Raw genomic sequence first — 16,914 nt, 5'->3', positions numbered from 1 at the left:
GTTTTATGGTTGTTTGTCAGTTTCCTGGTGAGCTTGTTCGTAGATCCATTGGTTTGCCTGTTTGGTGGTTCATTGTTGTTTGTTTCTTGTGTCACTGGCTGGTTCATTTGTTGGTTTGTTTATACTTAACAATTAGATTATGAGCTGAAGATTTCTACAAGGCAATAGTTGATGAGGCTGAAGACCAAATCAACCATTACCTCATAGAAATTGAGAGCGACCAATCTAATTGTTTTAGTAGAACTCTAACTGAATTTCCTTCAAAATATGATCCCAATTATTTCTGGTCTTAGGATCAAAGTTCACGCTTTAGAGAATTTGCGCAGACTGAATTAATTGTCAAGTTGACATTTGCAGTTGTGTACGTGCCCTTACAGCTGTATCAGTTTCTTTAAAAAATGTTGAGCTTTTTCAAGAAAACATAAATGCCCTCCTTTAAGTACTCTCAGGAATTTTGTTTATTCATTTGCCCACCTTTTAGTCTTCTCAGGAATTTGATTATCCATTTGCTTGTAAGTGTTCTTTCAAAACTTTGGTGAAGCAAGGAAACTTAGTTTTGTCGACCACACCAAGCCACTGCCCACTAATGGCTGATAGTATGCAATGGCTCAGCCAATCAGATTACAGCATTTGCATTAGTATACTAGTAGAATTCTACTTATGACTGAGAGTGTGCAATGGCTCAGGCAATCAGATAACAGCATTTGCATCAGTATACTAGTAGAATTCTACTAATGGCTGATAGAGTGCAATGACTCAGCCAATCAGATTACAGCATTTGCATCAGTATACTAGTAAATTCTACTAATGGCTGTTAGTGTGCAACGGCTCAGCCAATCAGATAACAGCATTTGCATCAGTACACTACATGTAGTAGTGTTCTACTAAATGCAATCAGCTCATGTACAGGTGAAATGGTCGTTTAATTTGTCAGCTTGTTTTATCAGTATATTATCATCTGTTTGTTTGTCTGTTGGTTTAATATTTATTTAATATGCTTTCTTTCTTGCAGGAAAAAATGAAAGGAAAGAATAAACTAGTTCCCAGGCTCTTGGGTGTCACAAAAGAGAGCATCCTTAGAGTTGATGAGAAAACTAAAGAGGTTTGTATTCAAACCATTACCTGTTAAGTTGTGTACTTAAACTAAATTCTGTAATTACCAGTTTGTTACTTATCTCTTCCCTGTCACTTGCCTTTCAAGATTCTTTCAATTTGTTTCCAAATTTGCTATATGTGATAATTAAAGCTTTGTGTAACCATCTCTAAACTAAGCTTGGTTTAATTCCAAAATCCATGCAAATTACTGCTAGCTTGCGAGCCACTTCCTGGTATTTGAACTCATCTTTGTCACACTGGAAAATAAAGTTGCAAATTTTAGTAACTTGATGTTTCTATGAGAATTGTTTTCAGATGTCACCAGACAGATATTGGAGGGAAAACAGTTGAGATTAGACTGCGTTGGAGTTTGGCTAGTCAGAATAATTCTCTGTTATTAAAGACGTTCTTATCCACAGTGTGTAGATCTCTACTGTAAGATTTGATACTATTTTCTCGTGTTAACCTCAGGTGATGAAGACCTGGCCCCTGACTACAGTCAGACGCTGGGCAGCTTCACCAAACAGTTTTACACTGGTATGTTAATTCTCACAACTTTTAGCCTGTTACTTTTGTTAATTAAAAGCATACTAAATTATACACTGGCGAAAAACGGCTTTAACTTCAACTAACTGCTTTGTGAGAAACTCTATTTAAACCTTTAGTAAACTGATTTGTTTTGATTGTGGGATTTGTTGAAAAACTGTAAAGTGTAATTTACCATGGAAGAAGGACAGATAAAATAATTTTGTAGTTCTACAATTTACAAGTTGGTGAAGTAAAAGTAAAAGAAATGATGTTATATAATTATTTTTATTTGCCGTGCTTTCATGAAAATAGTAACATTTTAATGCTGTGTTAAAAGATTAGATTGAAGTTACTGTTGGTCTATACAGAATTACAATTAACATCCTTTTGCAATAGAGATGTTGAGTCCACTGGTACCTATTCTTCTAATGAAATCTGTTAGTACAGGAACTGAAAGTTTTTAGTGGTATGTTTTTTATCAATGCCTTCAGACTTCATATGTTTGCATGCGAATTCTTACCTGCCAGTAAATGTACTTGTACTTCCTTTCAACAGGATTTTGGTGATTACCTGGAGTCTTATTATTCAGTACAAACAAATGAAGGAGAGAAAATATCTCAGCTCATTGCTGGCTACATAGATATTATTTTGAAAAAGGTAATTTAAAATGATAAATGAGAACACCGCAGACCACTATGTCTATACTTTCCACATTATTAAGGTCTGGTTAATGATTGCAATGATAATAAAATATAATTGTGTACCACCGATATGATAAGAGTTGTAAAGGTTACCTGACAAATTTGGTACTTTGAAGCTGCTGGGCATATGTACTTGTCTGTAATGTAAATTATCAGTTTATGACAGTTTCAACACCTAAATTGACAGAACGTTTGGATATTTTGACTGGGTGACCACCCCTTCAAGCATTAATGCATAAACAACTGAAAGACACCTTTTCAAAATTTTGTTTTACTACATTGTTTTTAAGGGCTTGTGCTTTTTTCCCTTACCCACAGAGAAAGGGCCAAGATGGTTATGATCCTGACTTTGACGAGGAATCAACAATGGTAGAGGATTCTGTGACTCCATCAAAGTAAGCATAGACTAGAACTGCAGCCTATATTAAATTTTCAAGCTCGATGTTTTCAAATTTTCCCTGAATTACTGAATCTATTCCATTATAAATGAAACCTTGTTGGCCAAAAACCACCTGGTGCTGAACTGTCATGGCTCAGCTCAGTGGGGTAAAACTCACACAGAATGAGGCACAACATGCTCCAGAAAATACAAGGGAAATTGTTGCTGCCTTCTGTCGTACTAGGGTGAAGAGGGATTAAATTAGTAAGTTTCAAATTGTAAATGTACAAATGGCAGATTGCTTCACAACAAGGTGTAAATAAATTATGCTCCAAATATTGTAAATTTAATGTCTCTGTTTTTTTGTTTCATTCAGAGGTACATACTTGGAGCGTCAAACAAACAAGGTTGGCCATGCTGCTACTGGCTCAGTAGCTTTGCCAGCGGTGATGAGAGCTGGAGGTCCAGGTATATAAAGCATCATACATGTTATGTAAAATGTAGAAGCTGAGCATCTTTGCTAAAATTTTTGGACATCTCTTTAAATTGCAAATTTGAGTTACACATAATATGAACAATACAATACATGTGCTATATTTACATGAACACAAATTTTCTGACTGTTCTGCAAAGCACATTTAGCGAAGGACCAAGGCCCTGCCTAATTGTTCTGTATTAAAAGTTTATGTAAGTAGACCACTGGTTCACTGTTGCAATGTTTTTTCAGGGGCATCTAGATACAGTGTGGGTAAGATGGAGCCAGCCCAGTATGGGACAGTTACAGGATCTGCACACTCTGCTCATAGGCCTCCCATGGTGAGAAGCAATTATCCAGAAGTTAAAATTATATGAAATATAGAGCTTTCTGGTGAAATAATTAAAGTTTTTACTGCCTTGTGGTTTACTTAGGGACAACAAAGTTCTTGAATCTGATTGGTTATCAGCAGCCCCTATATTTTGAACGTGTCACATATACGTGGTGTTATGGGACAGTTTATGCATCCTTCTTGGTGTTTGCTGGACAGTGTATATATTATGCCTGATTGAGTGTTGATTGAGTAGTTTACATTGGACAGTAGCACTTGATTGTGTTTCATCTCTCATGGATCTTAGACAATTCAACTACTTTCATTTTCCAAAAAGTTAAATTTTTCAACTTTTACTTCTCAAATTTTGTCATAGTTATGATTGATAGGTGACAAGACATTATGTAGTCCGATTCAGTCTGTTATCATGCTCAGGATTAAATGAACAGGACTGTCACTCCATGGATGTCTTCTTAAAATTGTGTATTTCTTAATAGATGATTGCAGACCAAATTGGACTACAATCAGTCGTTACCATTATTAACCACTCCTCTCATCTTGACTACTGATGTGGTATTATTGTTTACAGGGCTCACAAGCTAAGCTTCACAGTCTTACTCCTGCACAGAAGGCGTACATGAGTAGTCTGAGTCAAGGCTTGGACACCATTGTTTCTGCAGAACAGGATCTGGGTTCTCCTGCTGAGATTCCTGCTCTTGGATCAGATCCAGTAAGATGCAAACCTCTGTAGTGTTACACGTCACCACCAATGGCTGCTCTGTGTCCCTAAGACATTCTGTAGTCAATTTGAATAATATGAAGTTTTTTTCCATTTCTGCTGACACCGAATTCTCAAAGGAAAATCAATGTAGTATGGAACCTGCTGACAATTCTTAAAGTGCACCTAACCCCCAAATTTTTTTTTCGCTAAAACGAATCTAGACTTTATTTGAAGCATTTGGGCGAAGAAATTTTTGAATTTGGTTGAATCCTCGATTTTCTATGCCCTTTCAAAGTCACGCTTGAGTGTTTCACAACCGCGTTTTAGGGAGTCTGGGGCGGCGGTACCTGATGACGTCTACCCAGGAACCAAACACAATAGCGCCTCAGTCAACTCTCTGTATTTGCTTGAGAAAATGGAACACAAAACTAATCGTTCCGATGTATTTTGGGACTAAAACGTCCAAGTTTTGTCTCAGAATCATTTCTTTTTCGTCACTGGAGTCAGAGTTAAGTTTCGATTCGGAAGACTCTGAAATAAACTTCGATCGAGTACGTTCGACAACTGTGAACTCACTGCTTAGAGCTTTGAGAGCAATTTACAACATTTCAAGTGACGAAGGGGAAGACTTCTTTGCGGACGAGCTGCTTGTATATTAGGAATGGAATGCTAGATACAAAGTGGAGGAGCAGGCAAATGAAAAGCAGGAAAGAAAACTCGAGGACTACTTTGGATGGTAATTTCGTCAACTAAACATAAGATTCCCACGCGTGTTTATAGCCCGTTTACATTTGTCCTTAGCGAGAATGTATTTTGTCAAGGTGTGATTGTTCTGTTAAATCAAGCTTGTGTTTTACTTTCAGTTGAATGCTTCATGTTTATAAGAGCGACGTACATGTTGCAGTTTTCGAGACTTGATGACCTCCAAAACATTGGCTTCGATCGATTGAAAATCATATTGTTTGGACCTGTATTGTTGAAGCTGCGGGAAGCAAGGCAGAAGGAAACATTTCATACAATTACCGATTTCACATTGTCACACGTTTTAAGTCGTAACTCCAAATAACCAATGTAAATTGTTCTCAAAGTTTGCAGCGAAATTCGTCGGATAAGCAAAAAGGATGTGTTCCCTAAGCGGTCTGCAGATAATGTTACGCGGTCATATTTTCAATGCTATTGCACAGAATCTTTGTCGCACTGCTGATTTCCAAACCTTCGAAAAACTGTGAGTCTAACAATTTTGTTATCATGTAATTCTAAAGGATTAATCTTCGACTTTCATCTAAATCGAAAGAGAAATAAGTGTTGGTTAGTGGCGTACAGTTGCGATCTACATATCAGTATAATGCTTCTTGATCATGATCGGATCACACAACTTTGCCGTTTATGTTATAAATACTGCGGGATTGGAAGATATAGGTTGTCGGTAGTATTTCTACAAATTGCTGGTTAGCTTTAAGCCGAAAATTTATGAAAATAGCGTTTGAAAGTCTGCAGAACAAATTCCAGTGAGAGTTCTTCAATGGTTCTCACAGATTTAGTTCGCTTGTTTCGGTTCGACAAAATCAACCATCGTTTACGTCTTTGTTGCGCCATTAGCCGATCATCGTCAGTAAATTGTGCAGTATATCTTTCTTTAAATCTGGAATATTGCTGCAACAGCTGATTGCACCTCTGGAAGGCATTTCTGCGCACTTTTCGAATGTGTATTGCACCATCCTGAAGGAAATGAGAGGACGTGAGATATCCAACCTTCCTGGGTAGACGTCACAAGAGCCGCTGGACCCATTCTCCTCAAACTCGGTCGTGAAACAAAATGGCGGTGTTTTGGAGCTATTTTCGAGATTTCGTCGGGGCACAGAAAATCAAGGATTTAACGGAATCCAAAATTTTTTTCGCAGAACTATTTCAAATAACAAGTAGATTCGTTTTAGCGGAAAAAAATTTTGGGGGTTAGGTGCACTTTAAAGGAAAGTCAATCTAGCATGGAACACAATATGAATGTTTAATGTGGTTGTTTTGGAATGTTTTCAGGCATCACTGAAGTGGAAGCAAAACACTCTAGATCTTTCCAGACAAAATGTGGCATCCCGACTGGCTGCTCTTTCAGCGTCATGTGCTTCAATTGTCACGCTGACTTCAGGTAAACACAGGCTTGCAAAACCATATAAACTCTGAAAATTTTTATCAGTTTTGTGAAAACTGTAATACCCCGTCATTCACCTACCATTTGAAAGAAGCTGACAGAGGTGAAAATCATGTATGTTTGCCCATTTTTAAGAGTATCATAAAAATCAAAAAACATTTTAAGAGCATATGGGTTTGGGGGACATTGTCTCAAGATTAGAGACATTTGTATGAATTTTGAACCATGTTTCAAGGTCTCTAACTTGGTCCCTGTTCACCCTAAAAGCATCAAACTTGGTCAAATGACTACTCTCAATGTGGTCTTTCGTGTGGTGGTGTCAGTTTATCGATTGGTTAAAATTTGAAACTCGCCCCAGTTCCCTGCGTAATTTTGGAATGGCCCATGCTCAGGGTTATAACTAGGAGCGTGAAAGGGTCAAAACAACTGCACCCTTGAACCATATGTAATTCCTGTTCCTGTGCCATCATTTTTGACTGTACTGTACTTTTGTAATGTTCTGTCATGATTCTCCCCCGTGTCTTATTTTAACCATCATTATATGGTAGTCTTATTAACAGACAAATAGAGATGTCAATAGTACTCTGGAAAGAGGAGACTGTTTAAAAGGAGTTGGGATATTCTTATAGCTGTTAACTTTCGATAAAGTGCCTGTACTGAATCTAGTTATGCATAGTGGAATGTATCATGTAATTTGTTACTTTGTTGAGTATTCATAACATTGCATTTCTTATTCAAGGAGAGCCAGAGGAAACAAACTACACTGCTGCTGGGGCAGCTGTGAATACCATGTAAGTTCATCTCCCTCTTAACGGTAGTGTTGTTTGTACATTTTATCAGTCATGTACTAGCTATTTTGCCTTGCACTACTATGGTATAAATATTATTTATGACTAGGAAGGACACATTCTCTGTTGTTTAGAGCCTTCTTACTGTACAACTGTACAGTACTTGTATGGGTGTATATATGTATAGGGGTAAATGGATTTGTAATAAGACTTCAAGATTTGGTCTTCCTACAGCAAACAGTTCAGGTGTGTTGTTTGGTGTAATGTGACTTGCATAATATTGGAACACTGTTTTTGTTTTCAACATGTATTGTTGTTTTCTTGTATGATATCTACTGAAACGTTGCAACTGCATAACTGACTTTAACCTTTTCCTTCAGCTCATCTAACTTACAAGACTTATCAAAAGGAATCAAAATGATTGCTGGTTTACTGGATGATGACGATGATGGTAAGAACCTTCTGGATGCTACACGAGGCTTGGCAGGTGCCTTTTCGAATCTTTTGAAAGCTGCCCAGGAAGGAGGCGGAGCAGACAGTGAGGTTAGTAAGATAGCCAACTTTTCCTGTCATGGATTCTACAGATTTATTTAGTTTTCATTGTCATCAATTTCCATTGATTGCCTTGCAATCAGCACATACTTTTCACTTTTTAGTCTAGAGGCAAGTTGTTGTCAGCTGCTGGCAATGTGGGTTCATCTGGAGCAACACTGTTGCAGTACATGGGTGAACCAGAAGTTGATCAACAAACTCAAGTAAGTTCAAGACCATGTCATGCATCTGATATTAAAGATAAGTGATAGATAGGCACCTCAAGTCGCATAACCTTTGATTTGACTAGTGCCCCCAAGACTTTTAGGCCTCACTTGCTTGTGGTGCCACGCTCCCCTTCAAGGGATGTCACTCAGATATTTTTTGGGAAGGGTGGTACAAATGTAACTTGGGAATCAGAAGGGTTTTTAACAACTTTTTCAACTGGTTTATGGTAGAACACACTAGGGAGCTTGGTTGAGTGATAAAGAGTGCCTGACTTGAAATTCAGAGATCACTGTAGGTTGACGGACCGCTAGTTGGAGTTTTTTCCTAGTTCAGCTGCTTAGCCAACTGGTTTGCCTCCTACCATTAGGAGTTTTGACCTTGTTATCTTAATTTTAGAAGGTTTTTTAGAAGGTTTCTTAGAAAGATTTTTAGAAGGTCAGCCATGTGAATCAGCACTTGTGCTAAATTACTTACAGAGCATTAAGAAATGTCCTAATTTATCAATGCAATCTCTTAGACATAACATTAGTCTGGTGTATACATACAGTATCTACAAAGACTATACCAAGTAGATTGTTCAACTGACCTGTTTATTAAACACAGGAAATGTTACTGGCTCTGGCTCAAGCTGTGGCTAATGCAACAGCAGCTCTGGTCCTGAAAGCCAAGAATGTCGCTAGTCAGTCTAATGACACTGGAGCTCAAGGCAAGGTGATCACTGCAGCAAAGGAGACAGCCAGAACCACAGCGCAGCTGGTAGCTTGTGTTAAGGTGGTTGTTCCGTCCATAAGCAGTCACATGTGCCAGGAACAAGTTGTCGAAGCTGCAAAACTTGTTGCTACAGCTGTCAATGACACTGAAGGAGCTTGTAAGGTAAGTTTTCAGACTGATCTGGTAAAATTTTAGATACTCTTTGGCATGTAGTTTGAGATTTTGTTTTTCATACAGTGTCAAACTTATCTTGTGGAATAAGGTCCTTCAAGAGGGAGATTATTTCTGGTAATGAGATCCATTTAACTAACACCACACAGCTCTGATGTCGTGCAGTAGAAAATAGTACCACAAAACTGATGCTTGTAGGGCTAGACGGGCTGTGAGCTGATCCAAAGTATCTGGCTTTCTGTCATTTTGCATAGACTTTGTAATGCATATGCCTGGTGATTCCATGATCTTGAGTAAAAATATTTTTTTCCATTGAACCCTCCCATATAGTCAGTAAATGTATGGTGTTCCTTATGACACTATTTTTTTGGCTGTTTATGATAAATCTGTTATAATCCCAGGAAGCAGCTCCTGAAGAATCTGACTTGCTACGAGAGCTAATGACAGCAGCGCAGGCTGTACGGGATGCTTTGAATAGTCTGCTGGTGAAAGTGCGAGATGGAGGCTGGGATGCTCAACAAGCTGGACAGTATGATGCAGCATGTGATGACATTTTAGGAGCTACAGACAGACTGTTTAACAGTATGGGGAATGCAGGAGAGATGGTTAAACAGGCCAAGATCTTAGCTCAGGTGTGGAAACTATACTGTAGTTAAGAAATGAAATGCCATGTCTGAGGAGACTTGACAGTACAATTTGCATACCCTCTGGTTATTTCTCTTGAATATTCTTACTATTTTGAAAACTTTTCTGTAATCCAATCGGGCTTGGTTTCCTAATTAAAGATTGTATTCGCATGGTTAGATTTTATTTACACCCTGAGATTATATCCATCTTGAACAGAGTTTTTACTGTGTGTGGTAGAGAATGGTGGGCTGTCAAACCTGCCAAAATGCAGAGACCATCATATTTGAGCTTGCTAAATTTGAAAGATCAAATGTAACATGTTAAACTCCCAAGACTTGAACCATTTCACAGCTTTCAAATACCAGTTTCCCCCCCCCCCCCCCCCCCCACCCCATCTTCAGTTTTCAGTGATTTATGGAGGCTAAGTGAGGGTTGTGCATTAATAGGACATTACTTGTCGACATCTTGTATCCTATACAGGCATCATCGTCATTGGTAACTGGAATCAAAGCAGAAGCTGAAACCGAGGATGACTCAGACTCACAGAAACGTCTCTTAGCTGCTGCAAAGGTGTTAGCCGATGCCACTGCAAAACTTGTGGAAGCAGCAAAGGTTTGTTCATTTCAAGTAAAATGTAGTCTTGTAATTTTTCATTTTGTAAGAAGGAGTATACAGTGTAAACACTTTAGAGACCATCTCAGGCAATTACAAACTTCTTTTGATGGGTGAACAAACCTAAGGTGTTGCAGGGCATGTTTTGATAATTATTGGAAATATAGGATGATAATTTGGGTGAAGCATTTCAGAGAATGAATGCATGCATGTACAGATTACTACTGTGCTAAACCAAGTTCATTGCATCTGAATGTAATAGCAATGGGAGACTGAGGTTACATGTAAGTTGTTGCTTATACAGCATGGTTTTAGATTATGGAAATGTTAATACATATGGAATGACCATCAGTTTATAAAATAATTAATGTCTGTTTGACACAGGGAGCAGCCAGAAACCCTAATGCTGCTGACCAGCAGCAGAAGCTCAAACAGGCAGCAGAAGATTTGAGATCAGCAACAAATGCAGCAGCCAGTGATGCATTGAAAAAGAAGCTGGTCAAAAGACTTGAGGTGATTCTCATGTCAAATGTGTCAATCTTAAATCTCACTGAGTAATGGCTTGGTGTAAAGCATATGCAGTTCTTGTCATTGTAGAACAGTCTGAGTCTCAGTTAAGTTGTCTGCTAGAGATGACAGGGTCCCATAGGCTTGGATCATGTCCTTCAGCGCATCTCCCATCTTAGGTCACTTCATCGATTAGTTATCACTACAGCACCATAGTTAGTTCTTTTTTGGTGTGAAGGAAACAAAAAGTGTGTGTATTTTATCTGTGGCAGTCAGATATAGATTTTAGCAAATTTTGTTCCTATTTTGGAGCCTGATTAAACAAAGTCTGACCTATTGATTTGCCTTTATGATGAAAAACAATGCAAAACAATTTTTGAGACAGTTACATCTACCTGCTACCTGCCTAAGCTGAATAGCAACCACAGGTATAAGATAAATAGATTGCAATTGTTTGCAGTGGATAAGTTGTATGTGTTCTGTCTGTTCTATTAAGCCAAGACATTAATTCTCTTGAATGGTAGATGGAAAGGACCTTCAGTAACTTTTGAGTAACTATAACTTACTATAGTAAACTATACCATAACTTTTTAGTAACTAAACAGATAGTTGGCTCGAAAGCAGCATTGCTTTTCCTTGATTTTTTTATCCTGATGATGTTTGCTCGCCAGCGATCAGTGAGAACAATATTTTTTTTTGTTATTGTAAGGCGGCAGCTAAAGAGGCAACTGGCCAGGCTACTCAGCTAATTGCTGCAGCTCACAGTGCAGGGCCATCTAATCGGAATCAGGCATCACAGCAACAGCTGAATGACCAGTGCAAAGTAAGTCTCATGATTCTCCTTGCTGGTGCCATGCATCTCTGTTATAATGTTAGTTCTAAGAATGTGGTTGTATATCAACACTGTAATTATGTCCTTTCATTGATGGTCTTTGTTTTTTCCTAGTGTCAACTGTCTGCTTTTGATTGAATTGATGTTGTGCTGGAGAAATGAAAATTAGCAACTCCTAGAAATCAGGCTCAAGGATCGTAAAGAGGAAATCTATACTTGCCTTGTCCTTTGCCTTAAGAACATGCGTACACATTTTTAAGTTTGGAGAGTGCTACATTTGATAAAATACCGTTGTGAAAGGATTATTGCTTGCTTTTGGTGAACATAATATTTGGCAATATTCCTTTTCAGCCAGTAGAAGAACACATCAACCAACTTGTTGAAGCTCTTAGAGACACTGCAAGAAATCCTGACATTGCTGCTCCTCAGTTGGCTCTGATAAATGCCTCAAAAGAGTTTATTCAGGTAGACGAACTATAATTTTAAGGCCAGTCACTGGTGTATCATAAATAAATTACGTCTATACTCGTAATTATCACAAACTTGCACAATTTTTTTTCTTTTCCATGAAGTGTCTAAAAGGTGTAATATGCATTTATTTTTATAGCCAACATCAAAGCTGGTTGCCAACTCTAAAGCTGCACTTCCAACCATCGGAGATCCAATCACAGCAACACAGCTGGCGAACTTTGCCAAGTCAACGGGCTCCTCACTGGGAGACTTACGAGATGCTGCAGATAAGGTGAGAGTGGTTTACTATGACTGGTGAATAGGTATCTTTCCTCCCTCCTTCCCCCATGTTTGATTCTTTCATTGTACCATATTTTTTATTTGGTTGGTCTCTCGTGTCCATTCATGTCTTTATTTTCAGTTGCTTGCTATCACTTTCATCTTTTTGGTCGTTGTTATTGCCAATTCTTAGTCAGCTTGAATTCGTTAAATTAGAGTTATGTAAGGAGCTTCTGGTACATTTGACAGAATTTATTTTCTATCTTTAATGCCGAGTTTCAAGGTGATAGCTGTCAAAGCGTATTTTGTTCTCTAATGAAAATATTATGTGTGTAGCGCTGTTTTGGTGATGTTAGGAAAAAATGACATTGTATAATGTCCTGTTCTTACTTTGCAGGCTGCAGAGGCCTGTGGAACACTTGAGATTGATAGTGCTTTGGATACAGTTGGTTCTCTTGGTCGTGACTTGGAGGCATATGAGAAGAGTGCTGAGGATGGAAAACTGCTTCCCTTACCTGGAGATACTGTAAGTTAAACAGGAAGACACATAATTTTGAACACAACTTTGTCTTTGTCTCAATTTTGCTTTGTGAATTTTTTCTGCTATTTCTACAAGTTTGTAAGTTCTGAATGTTTCCTTGTCATCTTCAATTCTCAGGCAGAATCTTGTGGTCTTGAACTTGGTGCCACATCAAAGTCTGTTGGATCGTCAATGGCACAGTTGTTAACTGCTGCTTCACAGGTAGCTGAATAAAGTCCCATTGTTTTCTTGATCCTGCTAGATAGTAGTCATTTTTTATGTAAAATATCGTGTTGTTTTGGACTGAAATTGTTTGTGAATCTAACTAATCATGAAAATTGATGCAACATTCGTTTTTGCTGACAGGGTAATGAAAGCTACACAGGTATTGCAGCAAGGGACACAGCCAGCGCTTTGCGTGTTCTGACGGCAGCAGCCAGGGGTGTTGCAGCAACAGCAGATGACAGAGCCTTGCAGATGAATCTTATCAAGGCAACCCAGGCTGTAGTTGCTGAGTCAGCAAAATTAATTCATGAGGCAAAGAATGCAGTGAACAATCCTGGAGACCCTAACAACCAGCCCAGACTAGCACAGGTAAGTACTGTGGTACTGTCTTCAGTAGGCAGGCTTCACTAAAACAAGCAGTGAGGAACTTAGAAGTGTTGTGATACGTTTGTTACAGTGTTTGATAAATACAAGAACACTGTTGTCGTGTTCAGGAAAGAGATAGGCTGGAGGGGACTCCCATATGAAAAGAACGGGGGTGCTCGTTGGAAATTTTGAAAAGAACCCCCAAGAGGCACCAAGATTCTGCTTTATGAGCGTGCTTGAAATGTTTTTTGCCCCTGAGAGGTACGAATTGTAAAACAACACATTATTTCCTATCGTATGTTTTCGGCTCAGTACCCTTAAAGGTACCCCAAAGAGGTACCAAAACCGCGTTTTTAACTTCTAAAAGGTAAAACAAGCACCCCCATCCTTTTATATGGGAGTACTTCCAGGGAGGGATAGTCATTAAACCTTATTGACTGGAGTCTTTCTGAAAATAGGCTGTGTAGTCCGAGTTTTTAGTTTTGCATAACATGACTACCCAAAGAATATAAAAAATTTTAAATGACATGTAGAATTTTAAAACCATGCTGAATTTTTTAGGTAATCAGAGAGTGCAATTAAGGATTTACGCTATTAGTCATATTTGAAAATTCTCTTATAATTGCATTAGCGTTTAGCTAGGGAGTGCAATTTGAAATAATTTCCAAGTATCGCCCTAATTGGACCAGCTTTCATATGAACATGTGCCCGTTGATTTCCACTGCAGTATTTTACAAAATTTGCTCAAACCATATTTGACTTGTTCTTTTCTTTTGTCAAGTCCTGCCCCAAAATTTCATTAAAACAACACTCTCTCTCTCTACGTAGGCTGCAAAAGATGTGTCCCACGCATTAAACAACTGTGTGAACTACTTGCCTGGTCAAAGAGATGTCGATGAAGCTATAAAGGCCGTGGTCAACTCCAGTCAGAGTTTAGCCATAGAGGATGTGAGTTGAATGTAGCGGTGCTTGGCCTTATTAACTTACTGTAGTTTAAGACTATCATGCAGACAGGTCTTTCCCTTCTATACACACACGTACTATTCATTACCAGACTCTCTTGATCCTTCAAGGTGGTGACCGTGTCAAATTCCCTACCCTGGGACATCACATACAATCGAAATCTCTACCCACGGAACAGACTTCACAATCAAATTTCGTGAATGGCCCGCCCTGCCCCCTTGGGCTTGGCATTGATCAGTGCATTAGCCAATCAGAGCATGCATTACATTGGCAACAAAACATCGTATCTCCTCAGCTGAGCACCCTTTTAAGTATCCTTTCAATCCAGGTCGTCTTCGTGGGATTCCTTTTTCCAGTATTATTATTGTAGTGCTTATAAGTTGTCACCAATTACCATGCTACTTTGGAAGGTTTTTGACTGAGGCTGGATGCTAAACCAACAGACAATTTATTTTTTGTTACCTAGTTCCCACCCACCTCCGAAGGGTACCAAGTGGTCCAGGAGAAGCTCAGTATGACAGGTGCAGCCCTTAATGCGGCAGCTAGTGACATGGTGGCAGCATCACGAGGAACATCCAATCAACTGGCTGTGTCCACTAAGAAGTTTTCACAGTCTTACCAAGATCTGCTGGACAGTGGAATGAAGCTTGCTGGGCAGGCCAAGGTATGATGTTTCTTTGTTGTGGTTTGGCTTAGAGCTTACCCATGCACAGCCTTCACTGAAATCCTAATTACTCAGTGATGTGACATGAGATAGGACAACCTTAGTGGGTAATAGTAAAATATTTCTCATGAAACTTGCGGTTCATGAAAAATTGAGATAATCGATTAAAGTTGTGTCAACAACGTTTAAAACAGCTGCTTACAGTGGACAAAAAATTCAAGCATTGACAAAACCTTGCAAAAGCAGCAATACGGTAGAACTCTGATTACTTAAGTTACGAAGGGAAGAGAAAACGCTGTAGTCAGCAACTTGTAAATTCACAGTTTAAGTGGCCACTTGAGAATCTTTACCTTAGCAAGCAGTTTAAGTATATTTCGTTAACATGATTCTGTCAGTGGCTGGTTTCACTGTGTTTATTATATACATTCCTTTTGAATAACACAACAGTGTGGCATCATTAAGTTTACTGTAAAGCTTTATTGTAATTCTAGGATGATGCAGCTAAAGATTCTCTGGTACGCAATCTGAAAAACACTTCAACAGCATCCAGTAAACTCCTTCTGGCTGCTAAATCCTTGGTGTCAGATCCAAATGCACCTAATGCAAAGAATTCATTGGCTAATGCTGCAAGGTATGTACATGTGCATATGACTTTCAGTGTACCAGCTCGGGGATCAGCAGTGTATGTGTTTATTCCTGTTGTCTCTCAGTTTTTAACAACAATCGATACAAATTTTAGTGAAGAGTGCTATTGTATTCTTTTGTTTAAATACTCCCACTCGAATGTTACGTTTCGTACACGTCCATTTTACTGAAATGAGTGTCTCGCCGACCTTGCTTCAAAACGCGTTTTGTATCCCAGCTGTCTAAGACAGTTGGTATGACAGCTGTGAAGTTTTTATTCATGTAAGCGGTTGTTTTCCTTATGTTACAGAGCTGTGACGGACAGTATAAACATGTTGCTAAATGCTTGTATGTCCGCTGCTCCTGGACAAAAGGAATGTGACAATGCCTTGAGAAATATTCAGGTATGAACATACTGTGTAGTTTCTAAAATCATTTCATTGCCTACATTTAAGGTTCTCTGACATCAATACACAGACACAAAAAAGCTCGAAAGGGGAGGGTGAAGTAACAGTTAATCGAACATGTTCCCCTTGCTATTCATGATCACCATACCTGTAACCTCCATTAAGCAGACACTCTTCCTCTCATTTTCTGCTCATTTTCTGACTTTTACCCCTTAAAGGATGATTAGCTAGTACCTTGCTGTCACTAACATTTTCTGTTTTACTTTGTAGGCTGTCAGTAACATCCTGGACAATCCTGTTGAACCTGTTAACAACGACACGTTCTTTGACTGTCTGGATAAAGTCACTCGCAAGTCTCAAGTAAGTTGAAGTCTTCAATGCTGTTAAACTACTCTGGGTACATTCATACATGTACTTACACAATACAGCCACAGACCTGTTTGACCTGCTTCCCTTGGCAAAGAGTTTCACAGCTTTTCTAGCAAGATTGCCAATGTAAACCCTCATTACTTCCTATTCACTTCTTGCTTGGCTATTCGTGAAGGAAAATTAGAGACTACTAGTAGACTACTAGTAGACTACTACAAGTGTCCAAAACGCTAACGCGAATAAGCTACAGGGCGTGTTGTGATTGTTGCAACATTTTAGTTTACCTTTCCTAAATGCTGACTTGTATAAATTATGCCATTGAGTGCATGTCGCCATTTTCCCAAATTGCAAGACGAAAAGGTGGTGTCGGCACATGTATTTTTGTTTTTATGAGTATCAGAAGTGTACATTTTTTTAAGTGCTTCAACTGATTTCAACGCAACTTCCGTAGACCCAAAGTTTTTGTCTTTACTTTTATTATTACAATACCTTTTTTCCAAGACTTCATCTGATTGAAATTTTATTGCAGGACCTAACAGAAGCCATGCCTAGAATCTCCAACAGTATCAAGGCTGGTGACTTCAATGAGTTTGATGATGGAGTTAAAGATGCCTCAGGAGCTGTTTGTGCACTAACAGAGTCTGCTGCACAGGTCTGTCTTTAA

General features: G+C 38.7%; 1 protein-coding gene across 1 annotated transcript in view; it reads left to right on the top strand.

Annotated features, from left to right (window-relative positions):
• Positions 1–16,914, top strand: part of LOC145479283 (talin-like) — a 41,096-nt gene that overhangs the window by 9,287 nt on the left and 14,895 nt on the right. Inside the window, exons 15-41 of the mRNA XM_081457603.1 lie at positions 1,013–1,102; positions 1,567–1,632; positions 2,179–2,280; positions 2,643–2,719; positions 3,080–3,171; positions 3,431–3,519; positions 4,099–4,239; positions 6,265–6,373; positions 7,116–7,167; positions 7,545–7,707; positions 7,821–7,919; positions 8,527–8,796; positions 9,207–9,437; positions 9,913–10,044; positions 10,429–10,557; positions 11,261–11,374; positions 11,735–11,848; positions 11,991–12,125; positions 12,510–12,638; positions 12,771–12,854; positions 12,999–13,226; positions 14,052–14,171; positions 14,653–14,850; positions 15,342–15,481; positions 15,785–15,878; positions 16,152–16,241; positions 16,780–16,902. Coding sequence (XP_081313729.1) covers positions 1,013–1,102; positions 1,567–1,632; positions 2,179–2,280; positions 2,643–2,719; positions 3,080–3,171; positions 3,431–3,519; positions 4,099–4,239; positions 6,265–6,373; positions 7,116–7,167; positions 7,545–7,707; positions 7,821–7,919; positions 8,527–8,796; positions 9,207–9,437; positions 9,913–10,044; positions 10,429–10,557; positions 11,261–11,374; positions 11,735–11,848; positions 11,991–12,125; positions 12,510–12,638; positions 12,771–12,854; positions 12,999–13,226; positions 14,052–14,171; positions 14,653–14,850; positions 15,342–15,481; positions 15,785–15,878; positions 16,152–16,241; positions 16,780–16,902 — 3,411 coding nt within the window. The remainder of the gene's footprint in view (positions 1–1,012; positions 1,103–1,566; positions 1,633–2,178; positions 2,281–2,642; positions 2,720–3,079; positions 3,172–3,430; positions 3,520–4,098; positions 4,240–6,264; positions 6,374–7,115; positions 7,168–7,544; positions 7,708–7,820; positions 7,920–8,526; positions 8,797–9,206; positions 9,438–9,912; positions 10,045–10,428; positions 10,558–11,260; positions 11,375–11,734; positions 11,849–11,990; positions 12,126–12,509; positions 12,639–12,770; positions 12,855–12,998; positions 13,227–14,051; positions 14,172–14,652; positions 14,851–15,341; positions 15,482–15,784; positions 15,879–16,151; positions 16,242–16,779; positions 16,903–16,914) is intronic.

The sequence above is a fragment of the Orbicella franksi genome, chromosome 2, assembly GCF_964199315.1.
Source record: "Orbicella franksi chromosome 2, jaOrbFran1.1, whole genome shotgun sequence".
Classification (NCBI taxonomy): Eukaryota; Metazoa; Cnidaria; class Anthozoa; order Scleractinia; family Merulinidae; genus Orbicella; species Orbicella franksi.
This window is presented reverse-complemented; position numbering and strand designations above follow the sequence as displayed.